Source organism: Maniola jurtina, chromosome 3 (genome assembly GCF_905333055.1).
Source record: "Maniola jurtina chromosome 3, ilManJurt1.1, whole genome shotgun sequence".
NCBI classification, from domain to species: domain Eukaryota; kingdom Metazoa; phylum Arthropoda; class Insecta; order Lepidoptera; family Nymphalidae; genus Maniola; species Maniola jurtina.
Window position 1 is genome coordinate 7,862,729 of NC_060031.1, and position 24,942 is coordinate 7,887,670.

Below are 24,942 nucleotides of genomic sequence, written 5' to 3' on the forward strand. Positions count from 1 at the left end.
TGTTTCCGGTTTGACTTGACAAAATAACAAAATGGCGTGTCAGCTTGTTCACAAAGTGTAGTATATTGAATAGATTTTTGTCTTACAAACTTTTGAAATAATTAGTGCGTGTTGTGTTTTTTTATTTAGTTTATACTCTTATGCATAAATTTCTATTATTTCAACTTTTAAACCATAAGTGTGTTCTTTTTGATACCGAACAGTGATTGGTGAAATTGTATAATTTTTACAATACCATGAGTAATTACGAAGATGATCAAAGTGAAGATGGTGAATTAGCTCGTAGTCCTGTTCAAGACGAAATGGATTTCAGGTAAATAATGTAGATAAATAAACCTAATTTCATTGATCAAGTAGAGATATTCCTTTATCGTTTACTCCTAACAGGCAGGTTATATTGATCCAGCTAGTGCGCATTGTTCGTACGTGATGTAGTAATTTTTTCGTGTTCTCGTCTGATTTAGCTTATCCGATGAAGATCGAGACAACGCGGATTCACTAGTTATCAAACCACCGCAAGCTGTAATTCGTTCTCATCGTGACAAAAGAGGTCACAAGCGAGCTGTGAAAGAAAGATATAAGGAAACTACTCGAAAGGAAAAGAAACACCTTTACAGGTCAGTTTGCTAACATTGATATTAATGCCCTTAGACTGTGTTGAAATAATGTGTTGCTATAAATATTATGGTTTATTAATATTAATTATGTTATTTAAGGTCTGAGTCATTGCTCTGGGGATGTACAAAAAAATTATTATTTTTTTAACAGGGAACGTGATAAGTCGGATAAATCGAAACGTGAGATTAGTAAAAATTTAGAACGTGAGGAAATGTCAAAAGATTATTATAGAGACAAACAATACTACCGAGAAAAAGAAGCGTATAGGGAAAAGGATGTCCGGGAGAAAGAAATGTATAGAGAGAGGGAAGTTAGGGATAAGGATGTATATAGAGAAAAAGATGTTTACAGAGAGAAGGATCCTTATAGGGAAAGAGAACACTACAGGGAACGAGAAATGTACAGAGATAATACTGCCTATAGAGAAAGCGGAAGACCTAAAGAAATTTATAGAGAAAAGGAAGTTTACAAAGAAAAAGATGTTCAAAGAGAACGTGAAATGTATGTAAGTCGTGATCGGCAGTATAAATATTCTGAACCTGAGAGAAAACGCATAGAAAATGATAGAATAGAAACTAGATTAAGATTATTGGCTGAAGAGGGTAGACCTAATCAGACTAATGAAAAAGAAAATAGGGATAAAACTTCTGGTGATAAGGAACTAGAAGATCTAAGAAGTAGGTTACTAAGTAAAAGGATATCTAAAGAGTTGCAAAGTCAGGAATCAAAAAAACCTACTGATTATGAAAATAAGGACACTAAGAAATCTGCACAAAATGAAAGGGAAAGAAATTCAGAACGGCATTCAACACTTGACAAACATCAACAAGAACGAAGGAAGAGACTATTAGAAGCAGGTGAGGTGTACAACTTAATTTACCTATAATGTATCTGGAACTATCACACCCCGGCTTCTCATGGGGGCAATTTACTGTCCCAAAAACATCTTCCCTGTCCTGACAATTACAAACTCAACAAAAAAATCAGGCTAATCAGTACAGCTGTTCTTAAGTGATGATCTTTCATACATAATATGGCACTTGATATTTAATTTTTATTTGTATAGATATGTGAACTTTAATTATATTGATTTCGAAAGATTGAAATACTTTTGATTTTATGGATTATAGGTTATATTGTACAATATTTTGCTTAAATATTTTTATACAGAAATATTGCTGCAAAATGTTTATCATTTTTATTGATTTGTGGACAAGGATTGTAGAGTTATAAGGAAGATTGTAGACTTATGATATTTTCATTTCATGCAGTTTAACATTTAGTTATATTTTATGATATAAAATTTCTTTATTAGAACGAGAAATGGTCAAAAGGAAACATGAATCCCGAGTAGAGCTTGAAGCTAGGCGAGAGGAGCGTCGGCGTCGTGGCAGGAAGCGATCTGTTTCTCCTCAGGAGGTGTCTACGAAAAAGAATAAAACACAGCACTCACCTAACTATGGTGAATCAGTTGTCACTGTGTCTGATGCGAGTGATGTAGAAATGAAGAGCGACTCTCCACACTCAGAACCTGAGGAAGGTTAGTCTTTCTATATCTATTATTATGTTTAATATGTAAAATTCATACTATCAGCTAAACTGGTGTCAAAACAAAAGCCAAGGGCTCTGGTGTCAAACTTAGGCTGTAAGATATACATAACTTAGAATTTCTTCAATACTGTGCAGGTTTTCTTATTTTCTCATGTTCTCAAGTTATTCCAAGAAAAAATTAAATTCTTTAAGGCTTTTTGTAAATCAGTTTGGGCAGTGAAATAAGCTCATAAGGCAACAAATAAAATGTGTTAAACATCATTTTGAAGAATTTTGAATATCTTGGACATAATACTTACAAAATTCCTATGCCTGTAATTGAAACATAAAACTAGTGTTAGGAGTAGGTACATGTATATTTATTAACACCAAAAACAGTAGGGTATAAGGTGAGATTTGAATCTACAACACTATGCCTGCCAACTCTTAGCCTTAACTTTGAAGAATGTGAGGAAGGTTCTGAAAGCCCACTGCATTATCATGCCAAGAAAAACCCCTATCATGTGTGATTGATGGGAAGATCTCATAATCCTCAACAATGAGGCAAATACGACGCAGAATGAGAACCTATAGTTATATTTTTCCTAGTCAATGGATTAATGAGGTCACCCTCTAATTTTATCATAAATCATTATTGTGATAAACATAACATAACTGTTTACATATGTAACATAACATAACATTAACATAACTGTTTGTATAGGTGAACATTCCAACACTGAGTCAGAGGAAGAGAGTACAGAGTCAGAGTCCGAATCGGATAGGGATTCTAAGTCAGAAGATGAGAACAGGGAAGAGATACTAGAGAAGGAAGAAGAAAAAGAGATTGTCCCTGAAAAGGTTAAGTCCAGGTCAAACTCAAAATCACCAGCTTCACCTAAATCAGATCATGGCAGCCCGTCATCTCATGAATCAGAGAGGTAACAAATTAAATCCCTACTAATATAATAAGTAAGCGGTAATAGCCTAGTCGTTTAGACGCCAGCCTCTTATTTGGTGGTCTGAGGTTTGATCCCAGGCACCACTTCTAACTTTTCCGAGTTATGTGCATTTTAATAGATTAAATATCACTCGCTTTAGCAATGAAGAAAAATGATGTGAAGAAATCTGCATGTCTGAGAGTTTCCATAATGTTCTAAAAGATGTGTGAAGTCTGCCAATTTATACTTGGTGGTCTATGGCCAAACCCTTCACACTTTGAGAGGGAGACTTGTGCTCAGTAGTGAGCCGGCAATAGGATGAAGAATATAATAAATGCCAAGGAGTGTCTATGATACCTTTTAACAGCTTAACCCCATGCCTCCTAGAAGATAGGACTTATCCAGAAAAAGTAGCACTTCCTGCAGGATTTAAAAAACCAGTCAATAGAGACTTATTTGCAGGGAAAAGCTAGTTATTAATTATGTGATTTATTTGCAAGATAACCATAACTTTAATACATTGATGATAATTAAGATGTATTAAAGTACTGTTGTTTATGTATTATTTCTTAAGTTCTCACATTATTTATTTAAAATATGTCTTGTCACAAAATCCATACTATTATAATATGCGTCTATCTATCTGTCCGTCTGCTTAACCGATTTTGACGATATTTGGTATGGAAATGGATTGCATCTTGGGGAAGGACATAAGCATTTTTATCCTGGAAAATCAAAATTCCCATTAGATTTTTAAAAACATTGCGGGCATCATCTATTTGGTGCAGATATGGTTTGCATCATGGAGATGGATATAGGTGACTTATTATCTCGGCGATCAAAGAGTTCACACAGGATTTTTGAAAAACCGAAAGTGACGTGTGAATAATAAAGAAAAAATGGTTGTTATTCTATAGCATCCAGTAAACAAAATGATAATATGCAATGTTATTGAAAACGGAAGTTATCGTTCTGTGTATTCTTCCAAGGATTTTCCTTTTAAGATCTTAATTACTTGGATACAGTGAATAATTTACTTTTTTGCAACTTGTAAGTTGCAAAAAGATCTATACAAGATATATTTATATGAGAGTCCACAAAAATCTACCCAAAAAATATAATGATAAGTGTTTTGTGGAGTAAATGTTGTACTAATGATTAAAGGTCGCATTCAAGATCCAAAAGTAGAAGTCGTTCACATTCGTTTTCACCACCACCACCTGGTGAAAATGGCAAAGTTAGTACAGAAGAAGAAAAGCCTCAGCAAGATGATGAGGAAATCAGGTTGAGAGAAGAGGCTATCAATGCTTTACCACCATACTTTCCAGCTCTACAGGTAAATTATATGGTTTGCATTCTATAGCAGTTTTATTACTAGTATGATTTGTGTAATAAAAAAAGGTTATCAACAGCAATTACCGACAGTATTGTGCAATAAATGTAATTTGAACATCAGACTTTTGTGTAAGTCTAAATAATATTTTGCTTTTGCAACATTATTACATATTATTATAAGTGTTTCCTACCCATTACAATCTGGTTATCTTTAAAACAAGAGTGATTAGACATTTCTAGGTAAACGCGTCTCATCTCAGGCGACATCATCACTTACCACTAGGTGTAATTGTGGTCAAGCGCTGGCCTAATTAATAAAGAATTAGAAAAAGAAATCAAATTCCCCCATTGCGCTAACTTTGTTGGGGCTAATCTCAGAAACTACTGTAGAGATTTCCATACAGTTTTCACCAATAAAAGGATTATCTAAGAAAGCAATTTATAAACATTTTGCGAAAATAAGTTACTTTCAAATTGGAAGTCCTATCTGAGAGCTACCGTGGCGTGTGCTGCGTAAATAGTTAAAACACAAAAATAATGTATAGGTTCCTCTCAAGCTACTCGTGCGAGGCCGGTCGCTAGTTGATCATAGTAAAGTCTTCACAAAAACACAAATGTTTCTTCTAAGGAATGCTAACCAAAATTATTTTATAGGGATGTCGATCTGTTGAGGAGTTTCAATGTCTCAACAGAATAGAGGAAGGCACATACGGAGTTGTTTACAGAGCTCGTGACAAAACAACAGAAGAGATTGTTGCTCTGAAAAGACTTAAAATGGAAAAGGAAAAGGAAGGATTTCCCATTACCTCGCTGAGGGAGATCAATACATTGCTTAAGGTAGGATCACAATCTGTTTTTTATTCATGTAAGCTCACTCGAGCCATCGTAATGCATCAGTGCTCACTTTTTGAAGGTACACTTTTTGCCACTATAATGTAAGCCGCTTTTATGAGCCGCGAGCTGCGAGGCACTCGATGGCTCTTGTGCGAAATTCACAATATTAATACGTTGTATTTTATTCCTACAGGCCCGGCACCTCTTACCTGAAGAGGGTTGTGCTAGAGGTGTGACCCATTGCAAGGGTTAACAACTTCGATACACGGGCGGGCCTAAGTATCTTATAAGGAATTTATTCCAGGGGGAAATAGTCACACTGTTCTTCTTCAACAATCTAAAATGATTATTAAAACGTAATTTTTTTTGCTTAATATACATATTATGAATATCGTAAGTTCTGAAATGGCAACAATGATAAACCACCAAACATTAGGAAGACCTACTCCAGTCATCGTGAATAAAGGTAAATCAGTGGTACTTAAGTCTTAGATAGAAAATTATCGAAAACAGTACAAAAAAATATTATTCTTTCAAGTTACTTTGGAAAGCATGTTTTGAATATCTGAAGATTTTTTTTATTTCAATTGAGACAGAGACAGAGAAAGAAAGATAAACTTTTTACTAAGATGTACTTATTATTAAAGCTGAGAAAAAATAACATGCGTTCAAACTAACTTACATTTTTTTTTAAAGTATACTCTTAAGCTGTTTCAACCTGTTCCAGTTAAAACCCATAACCTATTAAAAATTAGTTTTTACTAATAATTATTTTAACAAGTTTAAAGAGAAAAACTAGTACCAGCCCTTTAAATCTTCCCCTGTCAAACATTTGATGAAAATATAAATCATCTAAGGTTGTAATTTTAAGAGTGGTAATCAGGTTTCTTTTTTTAAGGTTCTGTACCTCAAAAGGAATCCTTATAGGGTCACTTCATTGTTGTCTGTCTGTCTGTCACATCTGTCAATTCGGGGAATCAACGCCTATAGGGTACTTCCCAGTGACCTAGAATCAGGAAAGGGAGGTAGCAATGTCTTGTAGCACAAGTAAAGCAAAAAATCCGAAAACTGTGAATTTGTGGTTACATAACAAAAAAAAAAAGGTCTAATCCCAACCAACTAATTAGTTTACTAAATCACATTTTTCTGGTTTGAGATTTCTTGTACGATTGTGCGGAACCCTTTGTGTGTGAATTCATCTCGCACTTGACCGATTTTTTACTTTATCCTGTGAGCTTAAACTGTACAAAACAATAATTGTTGGGTTTTAACTGATTTGCTGTATAAGACATTTGCACAGGGAATTTAAACTGTCTCAACTTTGGAAAAACTTCAAGAAAGCTGGATTTTGATATGATCCTAGATTATCGACGTTGATATTTTGTGTAGTATATCAATATCTATGTTCATACCAATATCCATCTTTTCCGAATTTTCCTAGAGTTGCATTATTAAAGTTGTCATTGAATTCTTCTAAAGTTAAATTTTCAATTCCATTTAATCGATAAACGAGTAGGTCAATTGAAATATTTATAATGAAATTAATTTCGTTTCAGGAATGTATACCTGCTAAAATTTATAATCATCTTCAAAGATTTCATAGTTTATTTCATAAGTAATTTGAGGTAAAACAATAAGTGGTAAACTTGTTGTCAAAAAATCTTGTACAAATTATGTCTAACAGCTTTTAAACCTATCTGCTTGCCAGGGAAGGATATAATTATTAGGTATTTTCGACTTAAGTGATTTTCAGTTCGGCGAGGGTTTCAGTGGCGACTGGTTCCTATATTCGTGAACATGTATCTGATCGACGACGCTGCATATCAGAAAGAGATTACCGCTGCATTGTTTCAACGTGTTTTCATAGCCGATACTCCAAGATAAATTTGCAGCAGGAATCAGGTGAAAGATTTCAATAGAAATAGAAGACACCCATCTGCTCCAAATTATTTTTTATTATTTAAGCCTGGTTTGACTTTGCTCGCGACTGTATCTTGGCACACATTGGCACAATGAATCGAACGTCTTTTTCTGCTGTGTAGTGTGGTCGACCAGCAGACTTATTCCGCATCTCCATAGCTATGATTTAGTTGTAAACATGTAACTGTAACTCCTAGTTTTTAGGGTTCCGTACGTCCGAATTAAAAATGGAACCCTTATAGGATCAGAAATTCAGACACATCATATGAATTTCTGTGACCTAAGCACGGACGCGTAACGTAAATACGTGAAAAGTGTTTATTACTGTGTATAAAGTTTATTAGTGTGTGCTTCCTTAAAGCAAACTATTAAGGTTCTATTAAATGACCACTAGCATACTAGATACTTAAATTTAAAAAATGATCTGTTCAGTTAGCATTATGGAACCAATATTAAAAACTAAAAACTTTTTTTAATCAAACGACTATTTGTGGCTAGGTAATTAAAAAAACCACTTATTTAATATCTAAAAGTAATAATGCGATGTTTCCCTCACGTAATGTTGCATTGCATCGTAGACTAATACATAATATTACCCATTACCAAATGCCCATCGTAGACATATTAGTGGAGTTTACCTGACGAGAGGCGACACTATCTCGTGTAGATGGACTCTGTTATGTTGCTCACGAATATCGAGAGATGTCGAAGAGCCGAGCCTTGCTGTCTTGCTGTCTGCAGCGGATTAGTTAGATGGGTCTGCGTGAAATACGATCGCACATTATGTATATGTATGCCGTAGGAAAATGCTATAAACAGGGAATTGGCCATATCCCTCAGAAATATGGTGAACCCCCGGGAGATGTTAAAACGACGACTCAATTAGACAATTTCAAATCGTAAAATATTTAGCATAGTTTAGTGACTAGTGAAATACCTGATAACATTAAGATAATAATACCCAATCGTACCTAAATGCCCGACCCCTGTGGCTAGGCACATGGATTTTTATGTTCTAATCCCAAAAGTCGGTCTGTCTGTCTGTTCGTTACATTTCATAAACTATGCTCAGTATTTTACGATATCTCTAGATTTGTTAATCGAAATCTCCTGGAGTTTCACCATATCCCTGAGGGATATGGCCAAATCTTAGTTTATGCCATTTCGTTGCGACATAGTATACAAGCAGTATTGATGTGCTGCGGTTTATGGAACTATATAGTACACACATCGGCTCAATTAGCGGAACAGAAAAAAGTAAGATAAAAAAATAATATCGTATAATAACTCAAGAAATAAATCTGGTTTGTCCACATAGTTTAGATATGCCTTTACTGAGCCAGCACTGTGAGACCGAGCATTATCAGATTACAAGAATAAAATCGTCAGCAATAAAGGGATTAAATAGCAAAACGTGTTCTAAAATGTCCCTGATATAATAATAATAACGTTTATTTCAGACCGTTATACATATTCCATATTTATGTGTTAGTAACATTATTTACTTAATCCTATATTAGTAGCTAAACCTAAATCTAAATCGATCTAAATCTAATAGATATACCGATCTGCAGTCATGTTTCCTCCATCGACTATCACTAAATCGGTATGATCTCTCAAACATCCCACACAATTGATCCGCCGCCCTATGCCACTGTATTATCAAAATTAGACTGAATTTAAAAATAAGTAACCTTAGTCATGTTGAACTTAGTAGTTTTAAAAAATAGTATAAGTAAAAATAGAGCTACTATGGCACAAACTACTTTGTACTTTCAAAAAACTTCGATAAAAAATGACGACCTCAAACCAGCTGTTATATTTGGCGGCCAATTTAAATACGTGTATGAGAGTAACGTTCACGTTAATTACGTTCGAAAAAAGGTGTGTAGCCCTAGTGTAACTTTTAAAGTTAACATAGGTAATTCTGTCATTTAATATGGATGAAAATGTTTTCTGTTGTTTTCACGTCCATACTAGAACAGCGATAATATACCTACACACCTCAAGTCGCACCTAAACAAATTTCACATCAAAAAAATTAAATTGTACATAGTTACAGAAACCGTTCACCTTCGGTGTTACAAGGCATGTCAGGTTCTACTGAGGCCGCCGCTATGAAAAAGTATATTATCACCTACCGTCAGGTAAGCTCCACGATATGAGGATTTTTCTACCAACCTTATCATCGCAAGTTGAACGGCGCAGAACCAATCTAAGAGACATTAAAATAGCGTGACTTGGGCAGGATTCTGGCACGAGCTTAGTTTGACAGAGACATTCAGTAATATTAGTTATTATTTTAGCCTACCTCTAATTTTTTTTTTTTTTTTTTTAATTATTATTATTATTTTTTATTTTATTTTTGTAATTTTTTAATATATTTTTTCCTTTCTTTTTTGTCTTTTTATATTTTTTCTCAATATTATGTATATGCAGGTAAATATATATATTTTTTTTCTTCAAATTAGTAAGTATAAATATACTTTTTTTTTTTTTTTTTTCTTCTTCAGAGGTCATCCCAAATGCGGGCAAAGGCCTCCCCCCTTTTCTTCCAGTAATCTCTGTTCGCTACCAGGCGCGTCCAGAGCACTCCAAGGCCGTCGAACTCCTCCAGCTCTGCGCGCCACCGCGTGCGGGGCCTGCCACGGCGCCGCGCTATGTAGCGTGGACACCAGACTGTGCTCTCCCGCGTCCACCTGTTGTCAGATTGTCGCATTACGTGACCAGCCCATTTCCATTTCAGTTTTCTCGCTTGTCTGATAACATCGATCAACTTAGTTCGGTTCCTTAGGCATTCGTTTCTTAATTTATCTACCAGCCTCACTCCGAGAATACTCCTTTCCATTTTCCTTTGTGCTATCTTTACTTTCTTGATCTCTTCTTTATTTAGTGCCCAGGTTTGTGCTCCATAACTCAAAATTGGCAGTATACATGTGTTAAATACTTTCGATTTAGTGGACAGTGATATTTTTTTGTTTTTAAAAATGTATTTTAAGCTCCAGTACCTTTTCCACGCATTCGAAATTCTTTTATTTAGTTCGTCGCCTTGGGTAGAGCTCTTGAACGATATCGTTTTTCCTAAATACGTAAAACTATCTACTGTTTCTAGGATATCATTCTCCAGACTTATAGAGGTCGAGCAACCTGTGTTGGACATGATCTTAGTTTTACTTTTATTCATTTTTAAACCGACTTTACCACAGTGTGTATTTAGTTCGTCTAACATTGCTTGTAGGTCTTCTTCGTTGGTGCTAAATAACGCTATGTCGTCTGCGAATCTTATATTGCTCATATATCTGCCATTAATCCTTATACCTTTTTGATGCCATTTTAGCTTTCGGAAGATGTTTTCCAGAACGCAGTTGAAAAATTTTGGCGATAAGCAGTCACCTTGCTTTATTCCTCTCTCTATTTTCAGTGATTGTCCTAACTGATCAAGTTGTATCCTTGCTGTGCTACGTTCATACATTTTTTTCAGTAGCCTTATATATTTATGCGGTATACCATCTCCCTCTAAGGCTTGCCATAGGTAACAGTGCTCTATTGAGTCGAAGGCTTTGGTAAAGTCAATGAAGGCGATGTAGAGCGGTTGTTTATACTCCTGGACCTTTTCTACCAGCTGTTGCATTGTATGTAGATGATCGTTCGTACTATAGCCCTTACGGAATCCCGCCTGCTCCACCGGTTGTTGTGAATCTAAGATTGGTGTTAAGCGTGACAGTAGTACTTTTGCGAAGATCTTGTAAATGTTGCTGGTCAGAGTTATGGGGCGATAGTTGTTGACGTCGTTAATACTTCCTTTTTTAAATAATAGTGTAATTGTAGAGTTCAGCCATTCATCAGGGACAGTTTCTTGCTCAAGGATATCATTAAAAAGATTCGTTAACACCGTACTCAGCTGATTAATGCCAATTTTTAACAGTTCACATGGTAATCCTTCAGGACCTCCTGACTTATGATTTTTTAAAGTGCTTATAGCTTTCTCTACCTCTCTTGTGAGGAAAGGAGGAATTTGGTCAGCGTCTCCAATTGATGGCATCAGGGCCGTTCTCTGGTCTTGTGACATTCGGCTTCTATAGAGTTCAGAGTAGAAGACAGTGGCTTCCCTTACTATGTCCTTTCGGGCCCGTAGAGCCTTATTGTTAGATTTGGTTCTTTGTTCCAGGAAGGGGATCCACTTTTTTCCCAAACTAAGATGCCTTTCTAGACGGGCTATTGAAATGTTGGTTTTCGTAAATATTTCTATATTACTATTCTCTTCTCTTCTCATATCTCTTCTGATAAGTTTTTTAACTGTTTTATTTAATAAGCGGAGCCGCTCATTTTCTATATCGGACCTGTTTGTAACTGAATTAAGTAGAGCCCTTTCATTTATTTTAAGGATAGTTTCTGGTGAAAAATTTGATGTTTTAGTGACAGAGTGAGTTAGGTGTTTTTTTGCTGATTCTTTTATGTAGTTTAAAATTTTAGTGTATTTTCCTTGAATGGTTAGGTTACTCTGAAATACATTTTCCTCTGACGCTTGCAGCTCTGCCTGGTATAGTTGGTTTTTGATTTTATTATTATACATATTAATTGATTTTTCATTGTTACAGAAGTCCCTTCTTGCTCTATTATTTATTTTCATTTTGCATCGAACTATCCGGTGATCGGTATAGAAATTGAATTTGTTTATTATCCCTACATCATGATATCTGGAAACTTGTCTAGCAATTACAAAGTCTATTTCTGATTTGGTGATAGAGTCTGGCGATAACCAGGTCCATTTTCGGTTAGCTCTTTTCTTAAAAAATGTATTTAGAATTTTCAGGTTATGTTCTATGCAAAAATCTATTAATCGTTGGCCATTCATATTTCTCTTATCAGTGGAGTATTGACCTATAACTGAGTGCTCGAATTCTTTCCTCTTCCCAATTCTCGCATTAAAGTCGCCTATGATCATCAAGTTAGCTTTATTTAAATCAAGTTCTTTCGCAATAGTCCCTAGTTTATCATAGAAGTTGTTACACTCTTCACTAGAAGCTTGTTCCGTAGGAGCATATACCTGGATTAATTCAAGGTTCTCCTTACTTGAAATTTTGAATGTTAGAGTTGCTATTCTCTCTGAGATTCCTCTAAACTGAACAATATTCTTTTTCCATCTTTTGTGAACACAGAAACCAACACCATAAAGTCCTTTCGTTTCACCAAAGTGGTAGAGTATATATTCTCCATATTCAGTGATATCTTCGCCAAATCTTCTAGTCTCACATAGTCCAATGATGTCCCAGTTTATTTCGGCTAGGGCCTGGTTTAGCTCAAGTAGTCTTTCTGTACTTTGTAGAGTTCTCGTATTAAGGGTTAAGATGTTTAAATAATTTCCTTTTATGTGTTTGTTACATATACTCTGAAGTTCGGGGGGGTGGTAGTCACTGACTCCCTCGGTGACCAGCCGTCGTGGGAGGTTACAGCGGTTACTTAGATAGTTTAGTGTGTTTTTGCTTGTTTGTGCGTTAGTAGAGTCGTGGGTCGTGTGTGAGGGTTTCGTTGATTGCTATTCATTCAGGTCATCTGAAACAATCGAGGGTGTTTGAGAGATATCCTCTCTTCTTTGAACGAAGTTCGTTAGACAGCTCTGTCCTCCTAATGTTATTTTATTTTTTTTGGCTATCCTGTGCTTAGTTATTGATTCAGAGCTTGTAGATGGATTTCCGTCTGGCTGGGGTGGCGAACTTTCAAGCTCTCTCTTTTTAGACTTTTGATTTTTCCTAAAGTCCTCTATTTTTTTGCTGCTGCTGCCGCCCTCTTTTATTATTATTTTATCGTATTTTAGATATGCCATCTTCCCTTCGCTCCTCTCCTTCTGCACCTGCTCTTGCAAAGATTTTCTTACTTCTAAAACATGGGGCGGAAAATCCTCTTTTATGTAGATGTTGGTATTTTTAAGCTTGCTTTTATTTTTAAGAATAGCTATTTTCTTTCCATATGTTGTAAACGTGATATTAATCGGTCTTGTTTTACCTTCCGTTGGTTTTCCCATTCGTCTGACCATTTCTAGGTCATTCTTATCATACTTTAATCCCATATTGTTGATAGTAGTTAAAACTTTTCCTTCCAAGGCTTCATATGAGTTTTCCCCCTCTTCTATCCCAAAAAATATCACATTTCTTGCTCTTATCTGTTTTTCCATTAGTGCAATCCTCTTCTCATGATTTTCATTTGTCTGTTTAATTAATAGTAGTAGTCAGTAATATTAGTAGCATCTTCAAAATAAATAGTTTTAATACATGGGGCACTGGTTCTATCAAAATAGGTTGGAATTAAAATGCGGTATTTTTAACCCCCGACCCAAAAAGAGGGGTGTTATAAGTTTGACGAGTGTATCTGTGTATCTGTCTGTGGCATCGTAGCTCCTAAACGAATGAACTGATTTTAATTTAGTTTTTTTTATTTGAAAGGTGGCTTGATCGAGAGTGTTTTAAGCTATAATCGAAGAAAATCGGTTCAGCCGTTTGAAAGTTATCAGCTTTTTTCTAGTTTTTTATAGAGGTTTTTATGTCGGGGGTTTTTAAATTTTGAGTTATTGCATAGTTGCATTGTGGCATAGTTGCCATGCAATAAAAACGGGACCCTGTTAATGGCACTCTGCTGTCTGTCTGACCGTCTGCTTGTCTGCCCGTGTGTCACAGGTCTCTAGCTCGTAGACTAAATGAGTTACACACCTGAATTATTTGGTGTAAAGCGTTGACCCAAAACCAAATATTGAATTAGAAATTTAATTAAATTCTTTTTCAGGGGGGTTCCCATACAAGAAGGAGTTAAAAAAAATAGTTTTCTGATCTTAGTATCTGGGGTAACATTGTTTAGGGTTCATTGAGTAGAGTACGAATATATTTTATATATTTATTTTATCTTGAAAAACAGGAAATAGAGGGGCCATCAAAATTGTCAGCTTTAGACCATTTTTGTGTCGGGGGCTATCTCAAAAAATAAACTAGTTAGGAATATGAAATTTCGGTGTATTATGTACCGTATATCGTATTTAAACAACCAATACTGAAAACAACGATTAATACAAGTGTAAATTAAAAATTTTCAACACCCCCGACAAGTGAAGGTTATAGTAACTAGAAAAGAGCTGATAACTTTTAAACGAGCTGAACCAATTTTTTTGGATTATTGCTAAGAACACTCTCGATCAAGCCACCTTTCAAACAAAAAAAAGTATATTAAAATCGGTTCATTCGTTTAGGCGCTACGATGCCACAGACAGATACACAGATACACACGTCAAACTTATAACACCCCTCTTTTTGGGTCGGGGGTTAAAAATAGGTAAGTTGTGACCAAAACAAACGAACATTTTTTGGGACTGTCTTTCACGGTTTATTGAGTGGAATAGGTCTTTATCTATGCCCTAATACAGTAAATATAATAAAATTATATTTATTTGGAAGTTATGACCCTGAAACATGTCTATTTTAAACCTATTATGGCAATTACGTGCGTAAATAAACCGCGCAAGAAACTACAAAATTACAAAGCTGGCCTTATGGCAAACTTTACTTGACTTAAGAAAAATTTCAAATGTGTTTAGTTTGCTAAAAAATATGGATTTTACACAAAAATAACATAATTAATACCAAACGTAGATTCGCGTTATTCACACATCACATATCACGCATCTCGCTCTTGAGTATGTCGTTTCATGGCAATAGTATGCTCTCACGCTCGGCTTGAAGGCACGGAAATCACTCTATTTGCTCACTCTATCTGACAATTTCACCATGGTAGAGTATCTTACTAATATTATAAAGAAAGTTGTTTGTTATTCCTTCACACCACAATGAATAATGATTAAACCGATTTGGCTGAAATTTTAAACGGGAGATAGCTTATACTTACCCTGAATTAACACATAGGCTACAATGTATCCTGAATTATATATTTATTTATATTAATATGGTTAGATTATTATTAATACTTAATTGTGTGATGTATAATTAGTATTTTAATTGGTCATATTATGCTAGTTCTTAAATGTGTAAAACCAAGTGGTTCCTAATAAATATAAGTTATTAAAATTCAAATGGTACCTTTTGCCAAATCAGAACTCACGATATTCATACTTTGAACTCTGCGCTCAAAAAAATTTAATAGGAAATGTCGGATGTTATAAGAAGTATGAACAAGGAATGTCTTTTTAACTTCTATAAATGTATATAAAGTTCATATTATATACATTTATATATCTGATGCCATGCATGCATGTTGTTTTATGAAATTGGCATTCTTATTAAGTTCTTAACTTTGTTTTATTTCCGACTAATGTAATTTTTAAGTCTTGCTTAGTGCTATAATATGACGATAATGTTAAGCTAGTAAAGATTTTTATTTTAAATATTTCAAAATGTCAAGAAATCATTTATTATTATATTCTAAGTAATCTCTGTTTTGTTGAGCCTTATATATTTAGAATTTTATTGTTCTGTTAAAATTTTATTATTGTCTTGTATCGTTATTGTTTATTGTATATGTTAGACTATTTTTGAATATATTTGAAGTAATGTTTTACTACCTAATGGTTGATAACACGAAAGCTTGTGTATTTGACAAAAACCTTGTATTTCATATTATGATATTTATAAGCTGATACACAAGCTACGAAATAATGTTGTATCCAATCGTTGATTGTTATGTACAATACCCGGCACGAAATATTGCACATCGAACTTTAGAAAGAGATGACGGTTTCGTAGAGCGTTGTCTTTGTCGTTGAGACCGACGAAACGTCACATAGGTATGAGTGACAAAGACGACGGTCTACGAAGCAGAAATCTCTTTATAAAGTTCGATGAGGAATATTTCCTGCCGGATGCTGTAGGTACTCTTACTATATCACGTTTGTTTACAAATTAAAAAATCTAGAGAATCATTAAAATTTTAACTTTTACATATGTATTAGCAAAATGAAAAAGTAATTTCAGGGCGACGGATAACTTATCATATCATGTTCTCAATCCCCATATTTATTATGAGTACCCTGACAGTAAGCTGCTCCAGCAGGCGTAGTAACACTCATTGAAAAAGCAACTGCTGAGTTTATTGCTCTCTTCTCGAACTGCTAAAAAAGTACTTATTAGATTGTAAAGCTATTTCATACCGAACCAAATTTCCGTCACACAGACAAGGTTTTTGGGGTTTCGTATCTCCAGAGATAATAAGATATAGAAAGAATAAGAATAATATGCCCTTATTACATCATTTAGTTGTCTGTCTGTCAAGGGAATAAAAACCTACTCGTATATAGTACATTTTTAAATCCCGGAGATCAAAATAACGTTTCGTGTGTTGCCTGTTTTTTACGGCTCTTTGATAGTGATGTGGTGCAATCGATACTTACCGATAAAATTAACCGATATCGATAATGAGATGAGACAACAAAATGTGTTGAAAATAATTCAGATTCAAATGAAATAATGGCTGATTGCAGTTGTACATACATACTATTGAATAATTCCTTAGGTGAACTATTTTTTGTATTTCTTGTTACTTACTTTATTCTTTAAGTCTTTCAAATAATATGTGTTCAGTGCTACTTTTTTTATCTCTTAATTGCATATTTCGTAGGTTTATTTTACTTACTGTGCACGAAATATTATTTTATTAACGATTTTTATCTGAACCGGAACCATGAGGACAACACTATTTTTGTTAAGCTGGTATCATTATTTTTAAGTTTGACATTTCTAATTGTCATTTTGGTCTCTGGGATAAAAAAATTGATTATAGGACCTCTAGCTAGCTAGAAGCTTGCTGCTCAGAGACGTACATAAGCTACTTTTTATCTCCAATATCTCTTTTAAACAAGAGTTCCTGCGAATTTTGAATAAAATAAACTAACGCGGATGAAGCCGCGGCATTATGTAGTGTGATATATCAAAATAAATGTTTATATTCATACATTTTACAATCTACCTATTTTACCAGTTCGATAATCAACTAACCGCCTTTTTAACGCGCCTGTGACGAATGACGCGTACTTTCGCTACTTTTCATTAACAATTGCTAAAACTAGGTATTTACTCATGGTCGGTAAGGTCTCACTTCCAAAATGCAACTCTGCATAAAATTCAAAAAGTATTTATGAGCGTAACAGCCCGTTCCCACTTGTCGGCTGTCGGATCGGATATTCCAGTGACAGAACATTTTGACACAAAATCGGTTTCAGACAAGTGTGAATAGCTGTCATATAAAATGTTTTGCCACTGGAACATCCAATTAAAATTCGGGCCCGACAGACGACAAATGGGAACCGGCTGTTATGGGTTTTGATTAATTCAGTCTAACATGTACAATACAATACACTTAATTAGATTGCTGTTATTAGTTTATCAAAAATTTATAGCTTCACTTTATCGTTCATATTTTAGAAACTATTTAATGAAATCATTTGTTACTATAATTCTAATAGGTCAGTTTTGAGCGTACCCAATAATTACAATATTATGTACATTTTCTAAATATTATGTATTCATTATATTTTATCATAGTGACAGTGGCATAATTATTATGCGTTGTTTCTATTAGAAGGGTCCTTGACTCATGATTAATAAATAATTTTTGTAGTAAAAATAAATTGTTCAGGAGTGTAATTCACAACAGTAATATTAACATTAAACAATAATTTAAAACAAAATAACAAGCAAAATCCTACTAATGAAGTTTTAAATGAATTTGAGGTATGATTTCATATCTCAAAATAAATAAATTAAATGAATAATCTTAAATTAATAAAAAAATTCCCTCTCGCTTTGCAACTAAGCGAAAGAGCGGGAGGACCATTAACTAATTATTATCAGTCACATTCATTATGGGGAAGGGTTTTTGATTTAAAATGATCTTGGTATAATCTCCTAGTAAGCAAATATAAATATATAATGCATACATATATACATAATATGTATATCATTCTTATTTTTTAATATTAACTTTGTTATAATTTGTTTTTTTTTACATTGGACAGTAATGGCAACTAGCAGTTTGATAATAAGTATAACCCAATTAAATCGATGATCAAGTAAAGTAAAAATAAGAAATTACTTAAAAATTCTCGATACAAGCGCTTGTAGAATTCCTATTTATAAAAAAATCAGTTAAAGGCTGTTAAATCTGGTATAATGCGTAAAAAATGAGATTCACTCGCCATTTTAACTTTGTGCCAACTGTGTCAAAAGTACGATTTTAGTCCTTATTTTAAAGGTGACATGACAGTTGACATGAGTTTAAATGGAGAGTGAGTTCTCGTTTTGGACTACATGGGGAGATATACCCTATTGTATTTTGATCATCAATATAAATGGATAAAGATAATAATTTAAACATGTGGGCTAAACAAGTTAATACTTCAATTTTGGCTTAATTTCAATGGCAGATTTAAGACATACGTACAAATTCACTCAAATTGGTATTTTTGGTGTTTCTTGCATACACCATTACAGGAATGTGCAATTTATTATGTAGTCAAATTGTTATTGCTTTTCATATTTTTTTAATATTCATAATTTGTTATAATTGATAATAGTCTATTTATGTTGTCACTAACTATAAATAAATGTTATTATTGATGTTTACTTTTGTATATTATCATTGTTCGTATCTTTTGATATATTGAAGTAACTTGTGAGGGACTCATATTGACTCCACATTCAATGATTACATTAATGTTGAGAGGCTAGCTGCACCCAGTCCCCGGTTTAAATTAACTGTCAACATTATGGTAACCTGATAGCTAAGTGTTTTGAAGACAATCTAGTTCAATGGTGTCTATATTCTTTTAGAACTGTAAGAATTTTGTATGTTCGCATTTTGTGCTGAAATCTACTTATATACATGTACGCTGAACCTGCTATTGCCTACCCGTTTTTGAAGCAACTTGAGTTTCGTCATTTTGGCGCTGATAGCAATAGTGAGCGTGAAGTGAGCATATTTGGAACTAAATGTTTAACATTTGTCGACATAGTGAATACCATTTGGCGGAGCATTTAATTCCCGGGATGCTCGGTGGGGCGCTACGTATCAGCACAAAAATAACTGTCATTTTATATGGCACATATCTTCCAGCGTACTTGTATATGTACATATCAGTGCGAATCACAGCCATATTGAGAAAAATTCGTCGTTGGATATCTGCTGATCGGTTTCACGAATGGTCAATTCCTCGTAGTACTAACGGGTCGCACATTCTATTTGCTTGTTGCAGGGACAACATCCGAACATAGTAACGGTGCGAGAGATCGTTGTCGGATCCAACATGGACAAGATATTCATTGTCATGGATTACGTCGAGCACGACCTCAAGAGTCTTATGGAAACTATGAGAGGAAAGAAACAAGTATTTCTACCAGGTACGTTCAAAAAATTATATTATTAGGACGCGGACGTTTTTCCAGACCATTGCAGTACACTGATATTACATAGTAGTTCGAGCGTCATATTATATTACGATATTTGAATGTTTACCTACTCATGCCAACAACATTATACCACCCAAAACACATTTTGTACACTACTTTTTATATTATTATTACGCTGTCGATTCCGGATTTCCGTTTTCAGTTTTTGTAGTGACATAATATTGTTATTGCCTGAATGAAACAAGTATAAATTTTCTGATGACGCAACGCAATGGGGTGCGTTGTCCTCACGTCACAAACTACTGCCTTGCCGTTGTTATAATCGTATAAAAATGGACGACGGACGTGTTTTACACGACACGATTTACAGTAACGATACGCAACGCTCGAACTCGTGTCGTATGTTCGTGACTAAATCACGTGAAGCAGTGGTCCTTTTAAAAATGCCCTTAAGTGAAGAAGTGCCCGAAGTTAGGAAATGTAGTCTGTTTTGACTTATAGCTAAATTATATTTTCAGGCGAGGTAAAATGTTTGATGACACAATTGCTGAAAGCTGTGCATCATTTGCACGACAACTGGATATTACACAGAGATCTCAAGACGAGTAATCTATTGCTATCCCACAAAGGAATTTTAAAGGTATTTGCTGAGATATCTATTAATAATAATAAAATGATTTATAAGCTTTTTCAGTACAATGCATAAGAAAATAAAATAAGTACAATGCATAAAAGGTTTCTTGAAAATCCTGTGATTTTCCGAAGTAAAAAGTAGCCTTTACATAAGTAGATCTTCAGGTAATTAGCTGTATCCATGCAAAAATTACGTCGTTTCGTTGCGGTGTGATTGAAAGACGAACCAACCAACAAACACACACTTTCGCTTTTATAATATGGGTAGTGAATAGTGATTGCTTTAATCTGTGTTGCGTTAAGTCTGGAGTCGACGTGACGCGCGCCAAATTGAGACGGAACGCATTGATTAGTATGATAAACAGTTCGATTCGGCGTACTGCGGTGCGTCTAATCGACACAGTTCTCAGTAAACATTATATAGGTGGCGAATTATTGCGATTCGGCTCGGTGAGCGTAGTGGACGACAGTCAGTACTTAGAAACTATGGAAGTTTTTACTTTTTAGTATGTGATATAAGAGTTTTCTTAATTATAGGTGGGAGATTTCGGTTTAGCTAGGGAGTACGGATCTCCGCTCCGTCAGTACACCCCGATAGTGGTGACGTTGTGGTACCGCGCCCCGGAACTGCTGCTGTGCTGCAAGGAATACTCAACGCCCATTGATATGTGGAGCGTTGGCTGCATTTTCGCTGAGTTCATCACTATGAACCCACTCTTTCCCGGAAAGTCTGAAGTTGATCAGCTGAATAGAATTTTCAAGGTAATTGAGCTATTTTGTTTTTTCCTAAAATATTGAATTCATAGTTGTATAACCTTCATCCTTCACAACCCATTTCATTCAGACTTCATTCTTATTTAATACTAGCTTTTTTGTTCGCGATTTCGTCCGCGATACATATGTAATTAATAGCCTATCTGGATAGTCAAATGGATAAGTGGATTTAATGGTGAAAGAATTATTAAAAAGTTTCAGAATGTATACACATGTTATTCTTTGATATCTATTAGTTTATTAAGTACATTAATTAAGTATTATATTATCAGCGTGCCGCCGTTCTTATTAGAATCGAACTTGGCGAGACACGCTATCGCGTGTCTTGATTTGTTGTTTAGTTATTTGTCGATGACTATTAGTATGTCACTAGCAGTTCGATCTCTTTAACTTCTAATCCTTAGGTTGCTTGGCAGAAATCGCTATTAAGCGATAAGGCTGCCTTTTGTCGCCTACTTCTTTCTTTTCTTTGTAGTCGTCGTAAATTCGTCTCTTTCGCGTTCACACACGGATACACGTAATTTTTTATTCCAGGACTTGGGTACTCCATCAGAGCTTCTATGGCCCGGCTACAAGGAGTTGCCAGCCGTACAAAAGATGACGTTTGCCGAACACCCCACCGGCGGAATGCGACAGCGCATCGGTTCCGACCTGCTGTCTGAAGCAGGCCACTCGCTGTTGCAAGGATTCCTCACCTACAACCCTGCCAGGCGGTTGACAGCTGAAGTTGCTCTAGAACATCCATATTTCAAGGTATGTGTCAACACCAGAAAATTTGCGTAAAATTCGTTACAATTGTTGTTTTTTCTTTGAAATAAATCAATAAGGCAGCATTTCTGTAATTTATTTCAGTAATCTCTCTCAAGTTGTATACAAAAAAAAATGAAAAATATCTAAGAAATTATTTAAAAGCTGTTATTCTCAACAAAGTTCTCTTGTTAATGGCTGGCCTCGCTTAACAGGAGCAACCGGTGGCCATCGAGCCCGCGATGTTCCCGACGTGGCCCGCCAAGTCGGAGGGCGGGCGCCGCACCACGCACAGCCCCAAGCCGCCGGCGGGCGGCGCAGCCTATGCTCAGTACGCGCGCGGAGACTCTGACGAGGCGCTCGGCTTCCACGTGCAGAGCCGCTCGCTCAACGTGGCTCCGGGATTCTCGCTTAAGTTTTAGCCCACCCTAAATACCGACGCTTATAGTACTAGCTACGAATAGTGTATAGTGCGCGCAAAATATAGTTCAGTCTAAAGTTGCAACATAGCGGATTGGGCATGTCATAGATACGAGCCCGTTTGAGATCTGTTTTTGCTCAATGTGCCGTCATACGCCTCGTATTCAGATTGGACTAATTGTTTTACGTGCACTGTACTGTATGACAACAATAAACAACTATTTAAAAATTCAAGAAATGTGTTGAATATCTATCGAAATGCGAGTTTTTACAGTCATTTGCGAGGTAAATCATCAAGCTTTTATGACTTATAACCGTCGTCTCGCTTTTACTGTCAAGATTGTACCAATTGTTTCAATTTTTAGCACTTGTAAATATTTCGAATTGCTAAACAGTGGAATATGATAGAAGTGATCAACCTCGATTCAAGTAGAAATGTAACGCCTCTTGAAAACTAATATACCTTCCTACATATTATAAAAAATATTTTTTTAATATTAGAATTTTAAATAATGTAAATAATATTATCGTTGAATGACTTTCTCTAGCAATGAAGTAAAAGAGCAAATCAAAATGTAAATTATTCTGACTTATGTGATTGCCAAGAACACGGTTATTTTTATAATACATATTGGGTATATTTCATTGAAATGTTCAAAACATCACGTTTTTGCCTTTGTTCATGTACCTATAAAAATACATATAAACTTAGGTCTGTTAGTAATATTTTTACCTGATTTTACACTAATTACTACTTGCAGCAAAAGTAGCTTTCAGATATTGGTCTGTTGTAAGTAGCGTATTTCTCGTCGTAGTAGTTCGTCTAACGCCGAGATGTAAAAAATATGTATTGTAAACAATTAATTTTTGCAATCCCATAAAATGTACCTATACATTTTGTATGTAAAATTAGTAGGATGTGAGAAGTGGCACTTAATTATCACTTATTTATGATATTAAGGCCATATTATATTATAAATATGTAAACATTAAATCATCAATAATAATTAAAATCATATTACATTCGATGTTAACACATCAAACTTAACATGATTTTATTATATACTTTGACAATAAGGCAACAAGCAAATTGTTTCCTCGTCAACTATATTCTTCGTTTCTTGTTTCGAGTTTTCCTTTACATTGAGATTTAAAAAAAATATAGCATCTTTTCTTAAAATAGACATTGTTTATCTTATTAATTGGCTATAGAACTTTAAAAATAGAAAAGTATAATATAAAAAAAAATCATCTATAGTATAGTACATTTTATTTTGAAAGTATGTATATTGTATACTAAATGTGGCTGATCAGCTAAGGTTATTTATCTTAAATAAAATAATGTACTTATAAGTTAGGAATTATAAAATAATATAATATATCCTTAATAAGTACTAAAAAAATTTAAATATAAAATAACAATATACATTGCAGACTGAAAACAGATAAATTTTTCATTTTCTATCTATGATAAAATCGCAAATAAATTGGTATTCAATGGTAAGTTTATTTGGAATACTTTACTACCTGAACATTTTGAAAAATTGTGTGTAACATTTTCAATAATTACTAAACTATTTTGTAATTAGTTACTATAGTAAAATTGTAAATATATCTTTAATGCGATAGTATATACTTCAAAAGGGTAAATTTAGTTATAAATAATATGGTACAATATATGTTTTGAAAAAGTTTGAGTGTTTTATTTTAAATGCATTTCACCTATCCCATAATACACAAAATTAATGTCATTATCATATAGTTGTTTTTGGCACTTGCGTACAATGAGTGGCGCAGGAGTCGTTCAAACAAATTACAAAAAATCAGTGCCTAAAGCCTCATTTACACGAGACCTTTTTTAACGTCCCTTAAAAAAGCGTCAAATAGAACAAAATGTATTCCCAAGTATATGTTCACACGTCAACGGTTTTTATGTGTGAACAGATACTTGGACGCTTTTTTAACGGACGTTAAAAAAGCTCTCGTGTAAATGCGGCCTAAAATCTTTCACACAGCTATGAATGTCAAAACGTGATTTCATACCATGTTTTCGTTGCTTTGATATCATGTTTTTTTTAATGAAGTCATACTTTTCTCGGGCACAGAAAAAAAATCCGAAAACTTTAGGTGTGAGTAGATCTTATGGAGGAAATTATGCCAAAACAAGTAGTTTATATAATAGCAAAATTTATTTTATTGCATCTTGTCACAAGTATCCTTGTAGTTTAGCAGCCAGTTTTGAAGTTGTTGTATCTGCGACAGCACAGCTTCCCTCGCTGTGCCGCCTTCGCTCGTGTATTGCTCAACACTTGCCTCCCACGAGAAGATCTTTCGCAGTTCTTCTTCTGAACCAAATTCAGGGCTAGAAAACGTTGCGCATGATTACATTCTAGCTTGATAATAATGTGACGATCATCGAAAAAGAGCAACCTTGTTTTCTTTGTGCTTCGAACTACGAAGGCAGGTACCCATTTATGTTTTGCAGCGGTATCGTACCTATACAGTAGGTATATTATACAATACAAACGGAATCTAGAGTATAGTATAAAGCAAAAACTTTCAAAAATTAACCAGGGATCGAACCCAAAACCACTTTGCAAGCGATGCTGTATCAGACAAAATACCTATATACGTAATATATCTACGTACGTACGTATTATACCTACCTACTATAAAGGTATATGATAAATGATAATGTACCTATCTTTGTTAAATAATTTAATTTGAGCATTGAAAAGCAGAGATAGCCGCCGGCGTCTTATTCGGGACGTTGATCGCGGACACGCACCTCT

At 34.6% G+C, this 24,942-nt stretch overlaps 2 protein-coding genes across 3 annotated transcripts in view; one reads left to right on the top strand and one right to left on the bottom strand.

The window, feature by feature from the left end:
* On the top strand, positions 1 to 23,842 carry LOC123880850 (cyclin-dependent kinase 11A). 2 transcript variants are annotated; one of them, XM_045929198.1, is made up of 12 exons: positions 1 to 313; positions 465 to 617; positions 769 to 1,475; positions 1,934 to 2,158; positions 2,873 to 3,089; positions 4,254 to 4,425; positions 5,079 to 5,261; positions 19,423 to 19,567; positions 20,095 to 20,216; positions 20,747 to 20,971; positions 21,518 to 21,736; positions 21,946 to 23,842. In XM_045929198.1, the coding sequence occupies exons 1-12, from the start codon at positions 237 to 239 to the stop codon at positions 22,150 to 22,152; spliced, it is 2,652 nt and encodes an 883-aa protein (XP_045785154.1). In that variant the 5' UTR covers positions 1 to 236; the 3' UTR covers positions 22,153 to 23,842. The 2 variants fall into 2 exon arrangements, with proteins under 2 accessions (XP_045785154.1, XP_045785155.1); XM_045929199.1 differs by lacking the exon at positions 1 to 313 and having other exon boundaries at positions 530 to 617; positions 717 to 1,475.
* LOC123880862 (argininosuccinate lyase) overlaps positions 22,654 to 24,942 on the bottom strand; it is a 6,786-nt gene continuing 4,497 nt past the window's right edge. Inside the window, exon 8 of the mRNA XM_045929216.1 lies at positions 22,654 to 24,512. Within this exon, the coding sequence (XP_045785172.1) occupies positions 24,344 to 24,512 (169 nt within the window). The 3' untranslated portion in view covers positions 22,654 to 24,343. The remainder of the gene's footprint in view (positions 24,513 to 24,942) is intronic.